We start from the raw sequence: 16,175 nt of genomic DNA, 5'->3' as shown, positions 1-16,175 counted from the left end.
ATGTTTTGCGTGGACAGATGTGTCACTCGTTCAGATGTTTTGCGTGGACAGATGCGTCACTCATTCAGAGATGTTTTGCGCGGGCAGATGTCTTGCTCGTTCTTTGTTTGGAAACCCAGAGCCTCTTGACAGGTGGACAGGTAGGACACACTGACTGTTAGACAGACAGCTGCTCTCTGATGATGATAATGATGATGATGGAGGATTTTCCCTCTCTGCTGTGTTACTTTAAGCTGTTGGACTCTTTTTACCGTCTGTTTGCAGATCAGAGACTCTGAAGTGTACATGTTTTTTCCTGTTTGAAATCTGTTAATAAACTGTCAAACTGCTCTGCATCGTCGTTGTCATTTTCACTCTACTCTGGGATTTTGCTGTCGCTGCCTTTCTCAGCAGCATGTAGTCTGCAGACCTCAGATTTTCTCACCTGCAAACAGATGCTTGGTAAATGGGTCTGCAGAGCTGCTTCTACCAGGAAAACGAGCAACAAAAGAAATGTATGTTCAGAACTTGGCCCAAATTCTAAATGATTTCAGACAAAAATAACATTAAATCAAATGTCAGCAGGTTTAAAACAACTTGTTGCTGTTCTCAGGTAGAAACATCTCTGAGTGTCAGAGAAGAAAAATAAAAGGTACTGGCTAATTCCTGGGCCCTGGTAGTGGCTAAAACCTTATTCTAATCACAGAATATGCTTGGGAACTGAGTAATTACTGAAACATGGCTCAGGCTAAAACCTGGAGAAGTCTCGGGTCAAAGGTCACTTTCTAACCTCAGGTTGGAGGGTGATTTCATCAAATATGTGAAGACCTTTTTCTGCTGAAATCAACATATTGACAAAAGCTTTTTGTAGAGGAATGAGGCCTATTTATTTTTAGATATTGTTTATGTAAATGTGAAAAATAAATACTAAGGGGAAAAAGAGTAAATGGTTTAAAGTGGTTTTCAAAGATGGGTTTGGGTCTATATGCAGGTAGGAAATTATAAAGTTCAGATCTTGAGATAATTTCCAAATTTTAAACAAAAAGGGTTTCTAATTGTTCTTGATCATATAAATTAGACTAGAAATCATGAAGTGATTTAAAAATAGTATAAATGTAAACCGAAGTTTAGGTTTATAAGCTGTGGCAGCCATCTTGAATGGGGTTTTCTCAGTTAATGTTCATCCAATGATTACTTTCTGACAGTTTCATTTAAATTCACACAGTGGTTCAGGAGATATTTTGCTAACAGGCAGAAAATAGATCATGGCATGTCTTTGCCCGACTCTGTCGTAATTTAAACTAACCTGTGTTTGAGGGCAGAGCTTTAGTTTCTGTCCCAGTACAAATTCACCTGATCATTTATCCAGGTACCAGAGACTTCCTGGACGAGCCCTGGTTAACATACAATGATTGATTGATTGATTGATTGACTGATCAGAGGATTCATTATAAGCAGGACATTTTCTGTCTCTCTGCAGAACAACACTGAAGAGCTGCTGACACCTGGGCAGTGGTTGGCTTTGATCCAGTGGGTGGGGTCAGAGCACCTGGATATTGATCACATGGACATCAGGAATCTGTATTTAATTGAAGAGTTTATATTTATGAATAAAATTATTGATCTAATCACTGTGTTTCCATAGATACCAGGTTCAGATAAAGTGTTTTTGCATCCTTCAATCAAATCATTGAACAATCAGCCAATGATCATTCAGCTTGGAGTTTGAACCTGATCAGCAGAACCTCACCTGAATGCATCAGGTAGACTGACAGATGTCCACACCTGGGTGTGCAGGTCAGGAATCAAGTGGACAATTGATAACTGCTCAGGTGTGGAAACAGAACAGGTAAGTTCTGGCTCCTCCCCTCAGTGGGACTGATGGTCAAGTGTGCACTCTCTGATTGGTTGAGATCTTCACATTTTGAGGTGAAAACTAGAACCTGTTGTCTGGACGTATACAGATGCCGAGGTCACATTGGTCTACCAGTTCAGACGCACATAAACTAGTTCATAGCAGTTTGATCTAGTTTAAACAAGTCTAAACCAGGTTAGTTGGTTGGTTCGTATGATTTTAAACTAGTTTAAACGGGTTTAAACCAGTTTGATCAGTAATAAATAGTCTTAACTAGTTTTTTTATATCTAAACTAGTTTAGATGTCATACAGATTTATAGAGATCTGAATTTGTTTATGTACATCTAGATTGCTTCAATTTGATCTAGACTAGTTTATATTGATCTTAACTGGTTCAGACTGGTCTGAACTGGTTTTTTATTTTACAGATTGTTGGAAGCTTTAAATCATCTCTACATGTTTTAATTTGTCTGAACTGAAAATGATGGAAACAGGATTGATATTGTGATTTTTGTGTAAAAATACAGATGATAAATGCAATAAATAAAAATGCTGCATGTGTGAAGCAGTAGACTGTTATTGGTTGGTTGATCGGTGAATAGAATGGAAAAGGTTCAGAAATAGTAGAAAGTTTAGAGAAGCTTTCCCAGCTGGTTCTGGTTCTGCTGGAGAAGTCGTTTCTTCCTGCTGTCCCCAACGAGCTGCTCAGGACGGGAGATTGCAACGAAATGAAGGTTCAACACAATCTGAGAGGAAACTTTTACCAACTGGCTTTTATAATATATGTGAATGTTAAATGTATAAATATAAACACAGGAGGGTTTAATGTCAGTTGGCAGCATTGCACGTTTTAACAGAAGCATCAGTGGGGCATTTCTTCAGTAAACTATCAAGAAATGGTGAATTATTGCCGTGTATATGGCTGCCACAATCCATCAGATCGTGAGGAAGACTTGCACTAATATTGGCTACCACAAATTATAACAAATCAAAGTGACGTTACTCAACAATTATCAGAGGAATGCAAGCTAACCAGGTAAAACCAGAATTTTAAAGAGAAAACTATAAGCAACTGTAATGTTGCTCAGAGTTCCTTGCCATAATAATTCCATTTCTATACAGGGAAACATGAAACGGGGGCTTGTAACCAATGTAATCAGTTAGAAGCTGTTGAGAATGTCTTAATAAAATGTAATAAGGAACATCAGTGTTTAAAATTAGCTCTAAATAGAGAGAATAAAGTTATTTCTTTGAAGATGTGTTCAAAACTATTAGAAATCAATTATCATTTTGATATTGAAGCAACTGTTGGGCGTATGATGGCACAGGTAAGAATTCCTGCATTTAAAAAAAAGGACAGTTTCAACAATGTCATTATTGATAATATACGGCCCTCTAGTGGCAAGTTAGCAAGAAAGCCTTCAAGCCACGTTTAACCTCTGACTAAACTTACACATGAATTGTAAATTCAATCTCATCATTTTGGTTTATTTTACTTCATGTAAGTTATTTTTGTAGAATTTATAGCTTGCAGGCCAAAAGTTCATATTTGGCTTAATTGCTGTCTGCCTTCATCAACTGTCCTACATGTAGATATTTTTTTATTATTATTGAGGCCATTAGAAGTAATAAATCAGGATGTACTAGGTCTTTACATAAACATACACTTTATAGACCTTTATGTATATTAACAGTGAACAGGACATGGTTATAGTGTTGGTGCAGGCTCAGATTCATCCAAATACTTCTTAGTCTTCTTTGCAGATGTTTTACTCCTGGGTAACATGGTGAAATAACTTGAGCTTTGACTGTTCAGTGTGTCTTGTTTATAGCACAAGTATCTCCATAATGGCAGCACTTCCAGTAATCAGCTGTTTTCATGGTGTAGGTACAAAGGGTCTACAGGTGTTTCATTTTCATCTTTTCAGGCTGGAACATGTAGCAGGTGGAACTAATGTTACTAATCTCAATTATGGCAAAATCAATATTTATTTTTTTACTTTTTTGTATTAATGCTTGGGTGCATTCTGACTCATTCTGACTCATTTTGTACATGTCTACAGTTTCTTTGGTTTACAGTTTATGGTTCTTCAAATATTTGAACTGTAAGATGGGCTCTTTGTGGAACCATCAAAAAGTCCTGTGATGTCTTTGATCTGTGAATGGTGGGAGACATAAAGAAAACACAAACAGAGATATTAAACCCCCACTTTGTACCCAGGGATTGAAATGAACTAACTAACCAAGTCAGAGGGCTGATTGGTGGCTCAGGTGAGCTCATGTGTGGGTTGGAGTAAAAGCTTCTCTCAGTTGATGGTTAATAATCTGTTGATAATCTCATGGACTTTAGCCTGAAACACTAAAACACAAACCTTGTCTCTGTCTTCAGTTGTTCAGAAGTCACAGTGCTGCAACTGAAATGGAAGATAACTGTAAGGTAAGCTTACTACAAATGATTAATTGCTTCTTAGTTCAGCTGTTTCTCTGGGAGAAGACGGCTGTTAAACAGTTCTTGGATCTTCAGAAGTCAACCTCAGGATGAAGCCATTAGTCTTTACACACAAACAAAGCTCTTATGTACAAACAGTTGTGCTTTAGATCAGTAAATATCTGGAAACACCTATAATTACATGGAAACACCTCTAAATATTATCTGTATAAATGTATCATGATTCAGTCCAAGGTTCTAGGCTTTGGCTGTTAAACAAATGACCTCATATTTGACTCAATGACTGCAAGCTGCCCAGGTCCCAGACCATTAGCTCTCCACTACTGTACTGATGGTTGGTATGAGGTGTTTGTGCTGTTATGCTATATTTGCTGCTGTTCATTATAGGTAAACATCTGCCATTTGGTCTTATGTGTCTTGAAGACATTGTCCTAGAAAGGTCATGGTTCATTCAGATGAAACTTTACAAACGTAAATTGTGCTGCCATGTTCTTTTTAGAGAGAATAAGCTTTCTCCTGAACCCCTCCCTAACAAGTCATACTTGTTCAGTCTTTTTTGAATTGTCCTGTCATGACCTTTGACCTTTACTCTGCTAACTGAGGCCTGTAGAGTCTGAGATAGAGCCTATTTCTCTGAACATGGCACCATCTGACTACACGGGGAAATTGCTGGAACATTAATCCCTCCAGCGAGTTCTGGGTCTGCCCAGAGGTCTCTTCCCAGTGGGACATGCCCAAAAAACCTCCAAAGGGAGGCATCCTGATCAGATGCACAAACCACCTCAACTGACTCCTTTCAATGAGGAGGAGCAGTGACTCTACTACGAGCTCCCCCCGGATGGCAGAGCTCCTCACCTTATCTCTAAGGCTGAGCCCAGCCAGCTTACGGCTGCTTGTATCTGGGACCTTATTCTTTCGGTCATGATGAGGGTTGGAGAGTTTTGCCTTTCAATTATCAATTAAACTTTTTCTTCACCATGACTGACCGAAGCAACACTCTCATCACTGCAGACGAAGCCTGAATCTGTCAATCCATTTCCCGCTCCATCCTACCATCACTCGTGAACAGGATTCCCAGAAACTTATACTTCTCCACCAGAGGCAAAGACTCACTCCCCATCAGGGGGGCGCATTCCACCTATTTCCGGTTCAGCCCTAACCTTTCTTTTATAATCCGCAAGTTCTGATGTAACAGTTAGATCTATAGTGGCTTCCAGAGAAGGTAGGGGAAGTCTGATGATTGTTGTGCTGCTTTAACCCCCCTCTGCAGAGCTGCCCTATTTACTGCTGAACAGTTCCTGTACCATGCTGTGACACTGTAGGTCAGAATGCCTTTTCAAACATTCTGACAGAAATGTTGTTCCTCTTTAATGTCCAGAAAAATTGTCTGTGCTTGTTTTTTGATCCACTTGAGGTCACTGTTGATGCAGGTACCCTGGAATCTTAAGATGGAGACCTGTCCCACCTCCTCATCTCCTATCCTTAATGGAAGGTGTTCATCCTGTCTTTGCCTGATGTTCATGATTAGCTTCTGTATCTTCCTGATGTTCAATGACAGGTTGTTTAGTGCACAACATTTGGATATATCACAGACTTCATTTTTAAATGCCATGTTCGGTCATCTACAAATGTATTAATTGCATTTGTAAGGTGTGCAGCCAGATTTGTAAATGGAGTAAAGAGCAGAGCCACTGGTCAGTAGTCTTTGAGGGAGATATTGTTGGACGTTTGCAGGCAAGCCAAAACAGTAGCAAGCATCAAGGTTAAATTGTAAAGACCTCTGCCAACTGATGAACACAGTCTTTGAGAACCCTGCCTGGTAGCTCATGAATCTGATGAGGGCTCACAGGTTTCAGGACCCATTCAGCTTCATTTCCAAACTATTTACAGTTCATGATACTACAAATGATGACACTTTTCAGTACCTGTTAAAGAGAGTGAATTTTCTTTTTACCATGACTGTAAATATCTGAAAACAGTTGTGTTTTTTGTGCTGTGGTGCTCAAGGATCAATGATGAGGGTCACAGTGACACAGTCAGCTGTTTATTGTTCATGTTGATGATTCACTGTATTACACTGAGTCTGTGTCATCATCAGTTTTGTTTTGTTTTTTAGATTTTTTACTGCCATTTGTTTTCATTTTGGCTATCTTTTCTATCTACTTCTCTTCTTTCTTTTTGTATGTCTGCTGTTCTCACTGACACACCTGGATCACCAGCTGTACCTGCCTCTGTTCAAACAGACAAGTGATTACCTGGAAGATGGGTGGAGCCACAAGTTGGATGAGACAGACTCACAAACAGGAAGACCCAAAGCAACAGATGAGTCAGCTGATACAGAACGGGTAGGGCTAGACATGCTTTACACCATTGAAGATGTCCCACCGTGGTACCTGTGCATCCTACTGGGACTACAGGTGAGACTTGGATTACAGAGGGGTAGTTTAAGTAGGGAACCTGTGCCAGAACTCTACAGATAATGGCTAACTGTTTTCATCTGTGCTGCAGACTTACATACCTCTCTGCAGGTTCACCTCTATTAACCTTTTTGTTTCCTAGTTTGGGCGCTAATTCGATCATGGTTTTGGAAAACAGGACAAACCCTTACCCCCCTGAGCCACTGCCGCCCCGAACAGTTTAAACTGAACTGTGTCCTCTGCTGATTGCTACAAAGCTATAATTGATATGTCCCCTTATCTGTTAGGTTCAAAGCATTAACTGATGTGCCTTCTTTTCTGATTGATCCATAGCATTACCTGCTTTGTTCTCTTCCCTGATTGGTTCAAAGCATTAACTGTCATGTTCCCTTCTCTGATTGGTCTGCAGCATTACCTGACGTGTTTCAGTGGTACTGTTGCGGTACCATTTATTCTAGCTGAAGCTATGTGTGTCGGGAGAGATCAAAACACTGTGAGTCAGCTGATTGGAACCATTTTCACCACTGTTGGAATCACAACTCTGATACAGACTACAGTAGGAGTCAGGTGAGAGTGGTTCAGGGAGGCTAGAGCTGCTCAGGTGAGTCAGGTGAGACTGACAGATGTGTCTGTGTTTCCAGACTTCCTCTGTTTCAGGCCAGTGCATTTGCATTCCTTATTCCTGCCCAAGCAATCCTCAGTCTGGACCGTTGGAAATGTCCCAGTGAAGGTTTGTTTGTTTGTTTTTAAAGACATTTTATCTTTATAAATAAAAGTTTGAAATCCAGTTATCTATTTTTCACGTGCAGATGAAATTTATGGGAACTGGAGTCTTCCCCTGAACACCTCTCACATCTGGCAGCCTCGTATGAGAGAGGTACAACCGTCTGGGTGGTTTGGGTGCGGATCAGAACTTGAAACTAAACTGAGAGTTTTCAGGTTTTGGTTGAACTTCTGAACAGCTGAGTGAAATCCAGCACACTAAAGGGTGAACCTGATTTTGGACTGATGTGGATTGAACTATAGACAAAACAGATGATTTTAACTGGGACATTAACCTCTAACCCTTTATCTCAGTTATTTTACACTTGAAGTAGAAGGATGATGAGAGAGGCTGTTGTTTGTGATGGAGCTGCTATTTACATGTGAAGTGAAGTGAAATTTATTTAGACAGCACTTTTCCACAACAAGGGGACTCAAAGTGCTTTACAACACAGAAACAACAATCAGGTACAGAATCAAATACAGATAAAAACATCATAAAAACATCAATCATGTATAATCTAAATGAAATATAAGATAATCTAAATAAAATCATGAAACTAAACATATCTAAACAAGAGCTAAGACAGTCAAAATAGTAGCTAAAATAATCTAAATGAAATCATGATAAAGTTAAAACTGAACTAAACAACAATTAGGAATCTAACAATCTCTAAAATATGAGCAAAGACATATTATTGTATTGTGTTTGTTATTTATGGTTTGTTGGCAGATTCAGGGGGCCATCATCATGACCAGTCTGGTGGAGGTTGTGATTGGTCTGTGTGGATTACCTGGTCTGCTGTTGGAATACATTGGCCCACTCACCATCACTCCAACTGTCTCACTAATTGGTCTGTCTGTGTTCACCACTGCCGGGGACAGAGCTGGGTCCCACTGGGGCCTCTCAGCACTGTAGGACATCTGTTCACCTGCCTTACACACCTGTCTGCCACATCTATAATACTTTTTTAATTGTCCAGTCTCACCACGACTCGTTTTGCCACAATTAAAGTTAAAATCTTTTCAATAGATGAGTGCCGCCTCGATGTGGGTGGGTAATCATATTGCAGCCACAAGAACCTCCTACATATACAAGGCAAACACAGCATTAACTACGAAAGTCATCAGGGTGGTGGAATATAGCTGCTACTTGGTCTGTGGCTTTTTGTCAGACTCAAGCTAGAGAAGCTGCAGGTGGTGAGATGAAACACTGGAAAAGTACAGGAGAGTTTGTGAAAGCAGATAGCTGCATCAAGCCAAAGACAAGCTATGAACTAGCACATGAGGGTAAGCTAATGGTAGCTTTCTACAGTCACCATAAGTCTCTTGTGCAATGCTTTGAAAAAGCTGCATCTTATTGCCATTATATATTAATATACACTCCTGATCAAAATCTTAAGACCAGTCAAAAAATTGCAAGAATTTGCATTTTGCACTATTGGATCTTAAGAAGGTTCTAAGTAGAGCTTCACAATGTTAAAGGAAAAAATCAGCGTAAGAGACAAAAACTTTTGAGCGGGGAATTAATTGAAAACTGCATTTACACTCAAACATGATTTTTTCAGACCCCTGATAATTTCTTATGTCATGATATGTAAAACACTAGAATGGAAAAACAATAAACTTTTTTTTTCCATGCCTGTACATGTGGTGCTTCACAGACAGATAGGTAAGAATTCATCTCTTTGCAGGTGCATGTTGCTGATTGTGCTGTTTGCACAGTACCTGAGGACAACATCAGTTCCTGTTCCTGTTTATAGCAAAAGAAAAGGACTGACATCCATCAGAGTTCAGATCTTCAAGATGTTTCCTGTAAATAAAAATGAGTGCACAGTCCTTGCAGTTCCTGATGTCAGAGCTGATGTCATTGATTATGTCATTCTCTGACCCATTTCTTAGATCATCCTCGCCATCATGTTGGTTTGGTTTATCTGTTATGTCCTCACTTTAACCGACCTGCTCCCGAATAACCCGGATCATTATGGGCACAAAGGACGGACTGATGCCCGTGGCGATATCATGACATCATCACCCTGGTTTAGGGTGCCCTACCCCTGTAAGACATCAGCCAAACACAAGCTCTGAAGAAGTTCTGAATGAAATAACCATAATTCTGATAAGATAATAATGATCTCTAATAGGTCAGTGGGGGTTGCCGGTGGTAACAGTTGCTGGGGTATTGGGAATGCTGAGTGCAACCATGGCAGGTATTGTGGAATCAATTGGAGATTATTATGCCTGTGCCCGTCTGTCAGGAGCCACAATTCCTCCAATCCATGCCATCAACAGGTGAGACAGGAAGTCACAGCACCTGGTCGGCTCTGCCTAATTACAGGCATTGTATTCAATTGGTTGTTGTTGTTTGTTTCAGGGGGATCTTCATTGAGGGTGTCTGCTGCATCATCGCTGGTTTGTTAGGAACAGGAAATGGCTCCACCTCCTCCAGTCCAAATATAGGTGTTCTGGGCATCACCAAGGTAACTGAGTTCATCTGGAGGTACCGTGTTTAAATTTTAATTTAAAGTATGGTTACTTAATAAGGAGACCTTGAGTTGGAACCAGCAGGGTTAACTTTATTAACAGCACATTACTGTACATTGTGTACAGACGACTGGATGTGGGTGTTTGAGCTGTTGACTCTGTACAGGAACAGATGGCTTGATGGAGGTGTTTGAGTTGTGGACCCTGTGTGCAGAAACAGATGGTGATTTGGGATGTTTGAGTTGCTGGCCCTCTGTTAGGACTGCATTCCAGAGGATCTGGAACACTCTTCAATTTGCATATAGATCTATGGAGAATGCAATTTCACTCACTTTTCACACTTCCCTGGCCAACTGGACAATAACTTCTATGGAAGGCTGTTAAATGTGAATTAAATGCAGTAATGCTTTTATTTCTGCCCTGAGATCCTCAATGCTCTGGATGTTGTTAGGCTGGACTAGAGGGCATGTTTCATTTACAGCAGAATAACACTCCTCAGCCTCTCTGGTAAGGTCTTTTCAGGGGTGCTGGAGAAGAGAGTCTGGTTGATGATTAAACCTTAGATTCAGAAGGAGCAATGTGGGTTCCACCTGGCTGTGGGGCAGTGGACCAGCTCTTTACCCCCTCTAGAGACCTTGAGGGGGCATGGAGTTTGCCTAACCAGACTACATGTGCTTTGTGGACTTGGAGAAGGCATTTCACTGTGTTCCCCAGGGTATTCTGCAGGGGGTACTTCATGAGTATGGGATTAGGGGTCCTTTGCTACAGGCCTTTCAGTTCTTATACAAACTATGTGAGAGTCTGTTTTGCATTGCTGGCAGTAAGCTGGAGCTAAGAGTTGGACTCCTCCAGGGCTGCTTGTTGTCATCAATGCTGTATATCAATGGAATTTCTCAATGCAGCCAGGAGGTAGTAGAGGTCCGGTTCAGTGGATTCAGGATTTTATTTCTGGTGTTTGCAGGTGATGTAGTCCTGTTAACATCATCGTGCTGTGATCTCCACAAAATTAATGCCATCCAGAGGAAGTGAAAGTTTATTACTAATGTGCTCAGGTCCAAAAAACAAAACCACTGAGTTTAAAAGCAAAAAAAAAAAAATCCAGGTTTTTATGTCTTTAAGACATGTTTGTAATTGAAGTAACTGATTGGATTCATCAGGTTTTATATAACTAAGTATCATCAGCATAACAATGAACATTTACCCCATGCTGTCTAATAACTTTAACTAATGAAAGCATATATAAAGTAAAGAGTATTGGTCCAAGCATTGAACCCTGGGGAACTCCATGATAAACTTTGGTGTATGGAGACGATTTGTTATTAACATTTACAAGCTGGAATCTATAAAATAAAAATGATTTAAACCATTTAGAGCTGTTCCTGTAATCTCAATATCATGTTCCAGCCTCTGTAATACAATTTTGTGATCATTTGCTTTAAATGCAGGCCTGAGATCTAATAGGACAAGTATGGACACAAGTTCACTGTCTGAGGACACGAGGATATCATTAGTAACTTTCAGCAGTGTTGTTTCTGTGCTAAACATACTGAAACAAAACTTACTTAAACAGCAGATCACATGGAATATGACGAGGGAGACACCAGGAACAGGTGAATAGTAGCACAGGAAACACAAGGAGTAAAACTGTACAATGCTATATATTAACATGAAAGCACTAGGAACAAACTTAACACAAAGATCATATGAAAAATCAAATACAGAAGAACAGGAAAATAACACAAAATACCCAAATCCTTACATTATGACAAATAATGCCACATCTCTTACTAAAAATTGTTATATTTTGAGCATGTTGGTGCATACCAAATTAGCTAAGACAAGCAATTGTGTGCTAAATGAAGAATGAAGAATCACACTACACTTCTTTTATAAATGAGGCGCAAAGTTATTTACCAACTGCCCCAAAAAGGAGGTGGACAACAAGAAACTTACACATCCTGGAAGTGTCCGGCCTGTGATGTGCCCCTCTGTCTTATTTTAGACAGAAACTGTTTTTTTTTTTGAGTGGAATACTTGAATTGTGACATTTTATTGTGACACCTCATTGATTTGTAGAAAAAAATGCCTGAAACAATGTCTGCATTTTAATGTCAATAGTGTAAATTACTTTGTTAAGTTTTTTACATATGTTTATGAAAGGCACTGTTTATATTTGCATTCCAAGTAGTAAAAATGATTCGTTCTTAATGTTTTTGGTTTTCACAGTAAAAAAAATATTATTTTTCTACTTGGATTTTATGTTTTTTTTGTGATTTTAGGTCCAGTGTGTTAAAACAGTAGGTCAAAATTAAAAAACAACTGGTAATTTACCTACGTGAGGTTGTGTTGAAAAGAATGACATCAAAAATATCAAGATTTTCATTGTAATCTGTACACTGTATTTTTACACTTGTTAACAAACGTTTTGAATTTTGAACTTGAACTAAAACTGTGAGCAGGAACAGAAAGTGGTTGGGTGTGTTTCAGTTGTTGACTCTGTGTGCAGGTGGGAAGCAGACGGGTGGTGCAGTACGGAGCTGGTATCATGTTCCTCTTAGGATCAGTTGGGAAATTCACAGCCCTGTTTGCCTCTCTTCCAGATCCAATCCTTGGAGGAATGTTCTGCACACTGTTTGGTGAGTTTAGGGGAACATTTTCTGACACAGGCACATTGATGATGTCAAATTAATGCAGGTTTTGATTTCACTCAGGTATGATCACAGCTGTTGGTTTGTCAAACCTGCAGTTGGTTGATCTGAACTCCTCCAGAAATCTTTTTGTTCTTGGATTCTCTATGTTCTTTGGTCTCACACTGCCAACATACCTAGATGCACACCCTAATGCCATCAGCACAGGTAAGTCAGTGCTTACCTGTGTGTGGATGTTTATGTAAAATTGTGGTCAGAAGTTCCCCCTTTCATGGACGTAAATGTCAGAATACTGGTCTTTTGATGATTTAATTGAACCATTGTTTTTCCAGGGTGGAATGATTCAACAACTTACAACTTTAGTGATGTCGAAAAACAAATTTGAGTTTATTGAGGATTTTGTTTGATCAACACAAGGTCAAAACTGTAAATACAGGCTTTTTAGCAGGTGGTGCTAAAAATCTTTTGATTTAAAATGCCAAGGCAAGCTAACTTTGTTAATGATCAGGATTGACTGTAGCTGGTAGATTCTCTTTACCAGCATAAAAAGATTTCTTTGACAGCAATGATTGGATTGACCAATACTCATATTGTGGTGATTTGGGTTTTTTCAGTGTTATGGTTTTGTTTTATTTTTGGTTTGTTTGGTTTCTGTCTTGTCTCTTGTTTCATGTTTCATTTGCTCCTCCTCAGTCTCTCTCTTTGTCTCCCTGCTACACCTACACCTGTCCCCACTTTGTAATCACGTCACCTGTCTCCATTTACCTAATTATCCTCAGTCTTTAAAACCCGGTCATTGCCTTCCACACTCTGCTGGTCCATTGTCTGTGTTAGTTGTCTAAGGTTTGTCTCTGGTTTGTCTATGGTTGTAGCTCGTTTCTGGTTGTTGTTTTTTCCGTCCCGCTTGTCTCCGTCTCCGTTTATGTTAGTTTTAGTTTGTTCTTTATTTTGTTTTTGCTGCCACGTCAGTTTTTGTTTTGTGTTTCTTTAGTTAATAAATTATTTGTTTGTTAAAAATGAGTCTGCGCTCTGGGTTCGCTTTCGTCACCCCACATCATGACACATATGTTCCTCTCAAATGGAAGGAAATTGGTTTGGATGTTCAGGAACAACCCTGGAATCACCAAGTCTCAAGCCTGCCATGAACTGATGTCTGCTGTCCAACCAGTGAAGCTAGTTTTACATCACCATGGACTGAAAAGACCAAGAAAGAAGCTCCTGCTACAAAAGCCAGACCTTCAAACTGGACTGAAACCTGCAACTGTCCATATAGACATAACAAATGTCTTCTGGAGAAAAGTTTGCCTTTTAGGTGAGACAAAGACTGAGCTGTTTGGACACAATATCAAGAAAAATGTTTAAAGGAGTCTAGCAGAAGCTTTCAGACTTAAGAACACTGTACCAACTGCCAAGCATGGTGGTGGCAGCATCATGCTGTGACACTGGTACATTACACAAAATGGGTGGAATAATGAGGAAGGAGGACTGCCTCCAAAGTCTTTAACTTCATCTCAAATCCACACTTGGGACACTGCTGGATGTTCTAAAAGAACAATGATCTCAAACATACATCAGAACTAGTTTCTGATTGGATAAAGCTGGCTAACATGAAGCTTCTGGACTAAAAAAAAACACTGAAGGGAGGCTGAGGAGTGTGATTCTCCTGTAATTGGAACACACTCTCTTGTCCCCTTTCTTAAAAAGGGGAACCACCACTCCATTCTGCCAATCCAGTGGCACTACCCTCAATGTCCATGCAGTGATGGAAAGGCGTGTCAACCAAGACAGCCAGCAACATCCAGAGGTCAGGGTGGATCTTGTCCACCCCTGGAGCAATGTCGCGGTGGGGCTTCTTCACTACCTCTGCAACTTCAACCCTGATTATGGATGGACCCACCCCAAAGTCCCCAGACTCACCCTCCTCTATGGAAGATGTGCTTGTGGGATTGAGAAGATCCCTTAAGTATTCCTTCCACCACCCGACGACATTACTGGTTTAGGTCAACAGCACCCCACCTTCATTATACACAGTGTTGGTAAGATGCTGCTTCCCCTGCCTCAGCTACCTGAAGGTTTGCCAGAATCTTCTCAGAGGTAATTGAGATTCTCTATCCAAGGTCTCACCAAACTCTTCTCACATCCAAACCTTTGCCTCAGCAACAGCCATGGCTACAGCACAGTTGGTCTGCTGGTACCCCTCACTTACCTCTGGACACCTTCTTCAGCTTGATCACCTCCCTCACCTGAGGTGTCTACCACCAGGTTAAAGATGGCTGCCACGAGAGGCACCGACAACGTTGCAGCAACAGCTCCGGGTAGTTACCTTGGTAATAGAGGTGAACAACATCTTCAGTTGACAGCTTTGCTCCTCTCTTCCCCCAAGTGTCCAAAACATACAGCTGCAGATTAGATGACACAACTAAAAAGTCTATCATTGATCTGTGACAAAGGGCGTCCTGGCGCCATGTGCACTTATGGACACCTTTATGTTCAAACATGGTGTATGTTATGGACAAACTGTGACTAGCACAGAAGTCCAATAACATAACGCCACTCAGATTCAGATCAGAGAGGCCGTTCCTCCCTATCACACCCCTCCAGGTTACACTGTTGTTACCCACATGGGCATTGAAGTCCTCCAGCAAACTGATAAAGTCCCCAGCTAGAGCACTTTCCAGTTAAGGACTCTAACAAGGATAGGTACTCTGAACTGTAGTTTGGCACATAGGCACAAACAACAGTCAGAGCCCATCTCTCTACCCAAAGATGCAAGGAAACTACTCTCTCATCTACCGGGAAAAACTCCAAGGCACAGGTGCCAAGCCAGAGAGCTATAAGTAGCCCCACAACAGCCCAGCATCTCTCCCCATTGTGAACTCCAGAATGGAATAAGGTTTGGCCTTTCTCAAGGAGATTGACTCCAGAACCCAAACTGTATATTGAACTGAGTCTGACCCACCAGAGAGGTGACATTCCATGTCCCAAGAGCCAGCTTTGGTAAGCTAGGGTTAGAGCGCCAAAGCTGCCACCCATAGCTCTTTGCACCTGACCCATATGGCTCTCTTGCAAGTAGTGAGCCCACAGGAAGGCAAATCCATGTAACTCATTTGGGCCGAACCAGGCTCCTCCCTCAGGCCTGTCTCCAGGGTGGGGCTCTGGTAACCCATGTCCGACTAAGGGACATCAAATTTCTTGCTGTCTTCTGTCCAAGTGTTTTTGAATTAATCTTTGTCTGGCCTGTCACCAAGGACTAGTCTGCTTTGGGAGACCCTACAGGTGGCAATTGCCCCTGACAGCATAGCTCCCAGGATCATTCAAACACACAAACTCAACTACAGTAAGGTAGTAATTCACTGAGGAGTCAAATAAACCATTAAAGGCTAAAATTAATCTGACAATCAGGAACTTCTTGTTCATTACCTGGTTGTTGTGACAAGGCAGGACTTGACAGGATTCAAACTCGCAACACAACGACGAAGTTTTAAGAGTTTTATTGTGGACTGGACAGGAGCGGGACCTGTGACTCTAAACAGGACACTCACGTGACCGTCGTGGACTGGAACCGGAACAGGTAAGTTCT

At 40.7% G+C, this 16,175-nt stretch overlaps 1 protein-coding gene across 5 annotated transcripts in view; it reads left to right on the top strand.

Moving 5' to 3' along the window:
• Positions 1 to 1,482: 1,482 nt before the first annotated feature.
• slc23a1 (solute carrier family 23 member 1) overlaps positions 1,483 to 16,175 on the top strand; it is a 30,079-nt gene continuing 15,386 nt past the window's right edge. Inside the window, exons 1-13 of one of the 5 annotated variants that reach the window (XM_037978949.1) lie at positions 1,483 to 1,828; positions 4,225 to 4,272; positions 6,528 to 6,701; positions 7,111 to 7,268; positions 7,343 to 7,431; positions 7,511 to 7,578; positions 8,197 to 8,378; positions 9,158 to 9,278; positions 9,366 to 9,522; positions 9,608 to 9,755; positions 9,838 to 9,943; positions 12,454 to 12,583; positions 12,659 to 12,802. In XM_037978949.1, coding sequence (XP_037834877.1) covers positions 4,255 to 4,272; positions 6,528 to 6,701; positions 7,111 to 7,268; positions 7,343 to 7,431; positions 7,511 to 7,578; positions 8,197 to 8,378; positions 9,158 to 9,278; positions 9,366 to 9,522; positions 9,608 to 9,755; positions 9,838 to 9,943; positions 12,454 to 12,583; positions 12,659 to 12,802 — 1,495 coding nt within the window. In that variant the 5' untranslated portion in view covers positions 1,483 to 1,828; positions 4,225 to 4,254. Of the gene's footprint in view, positions 4,107 to 4,224; positions 4,273 to 6,503; positions 6,702 to 7,110; positions 7,269 to 7,342; positions 7,432 to 7,510; positions 7,579 to 8,196; positions 8,379 to 9,157; positions 9,279 to 9,365; positions 9,523 to 9,607; positions 9,756 to 9,837; positions 9,944 to 12,453; positions 12,584 to 12,658; positions 12,803 to 16,175 lie in introns of all 5 variants that reach the window. The other 4 variants (XM_037978948.1, XM_017440964.3, XM_017440963.3 and 1 more) reach the window with 4 other exon arrangements.

This window comes from Kryptolebias marmoratus, linkage group LG13 (assembly GCF_001649575.2).
Source record: "Kryptolebias marmoratus isolate JLee-2015 linkage group LG13, ASM164957v2, whole genome shotgun sequence".
NCBI classification, from domain to species: domain Eukaryota; kingdom Metazoa; phylum Chordata; class Actinopteri; order Cyprinodontiformes; family Rivulidae; genus Kryptolebias; species Kryptolebias marmoratus.
Note: the sequence above shows the minus strand (reverse complement) of the source record. Positions and strands in the feature narration are given on the sequence as shown.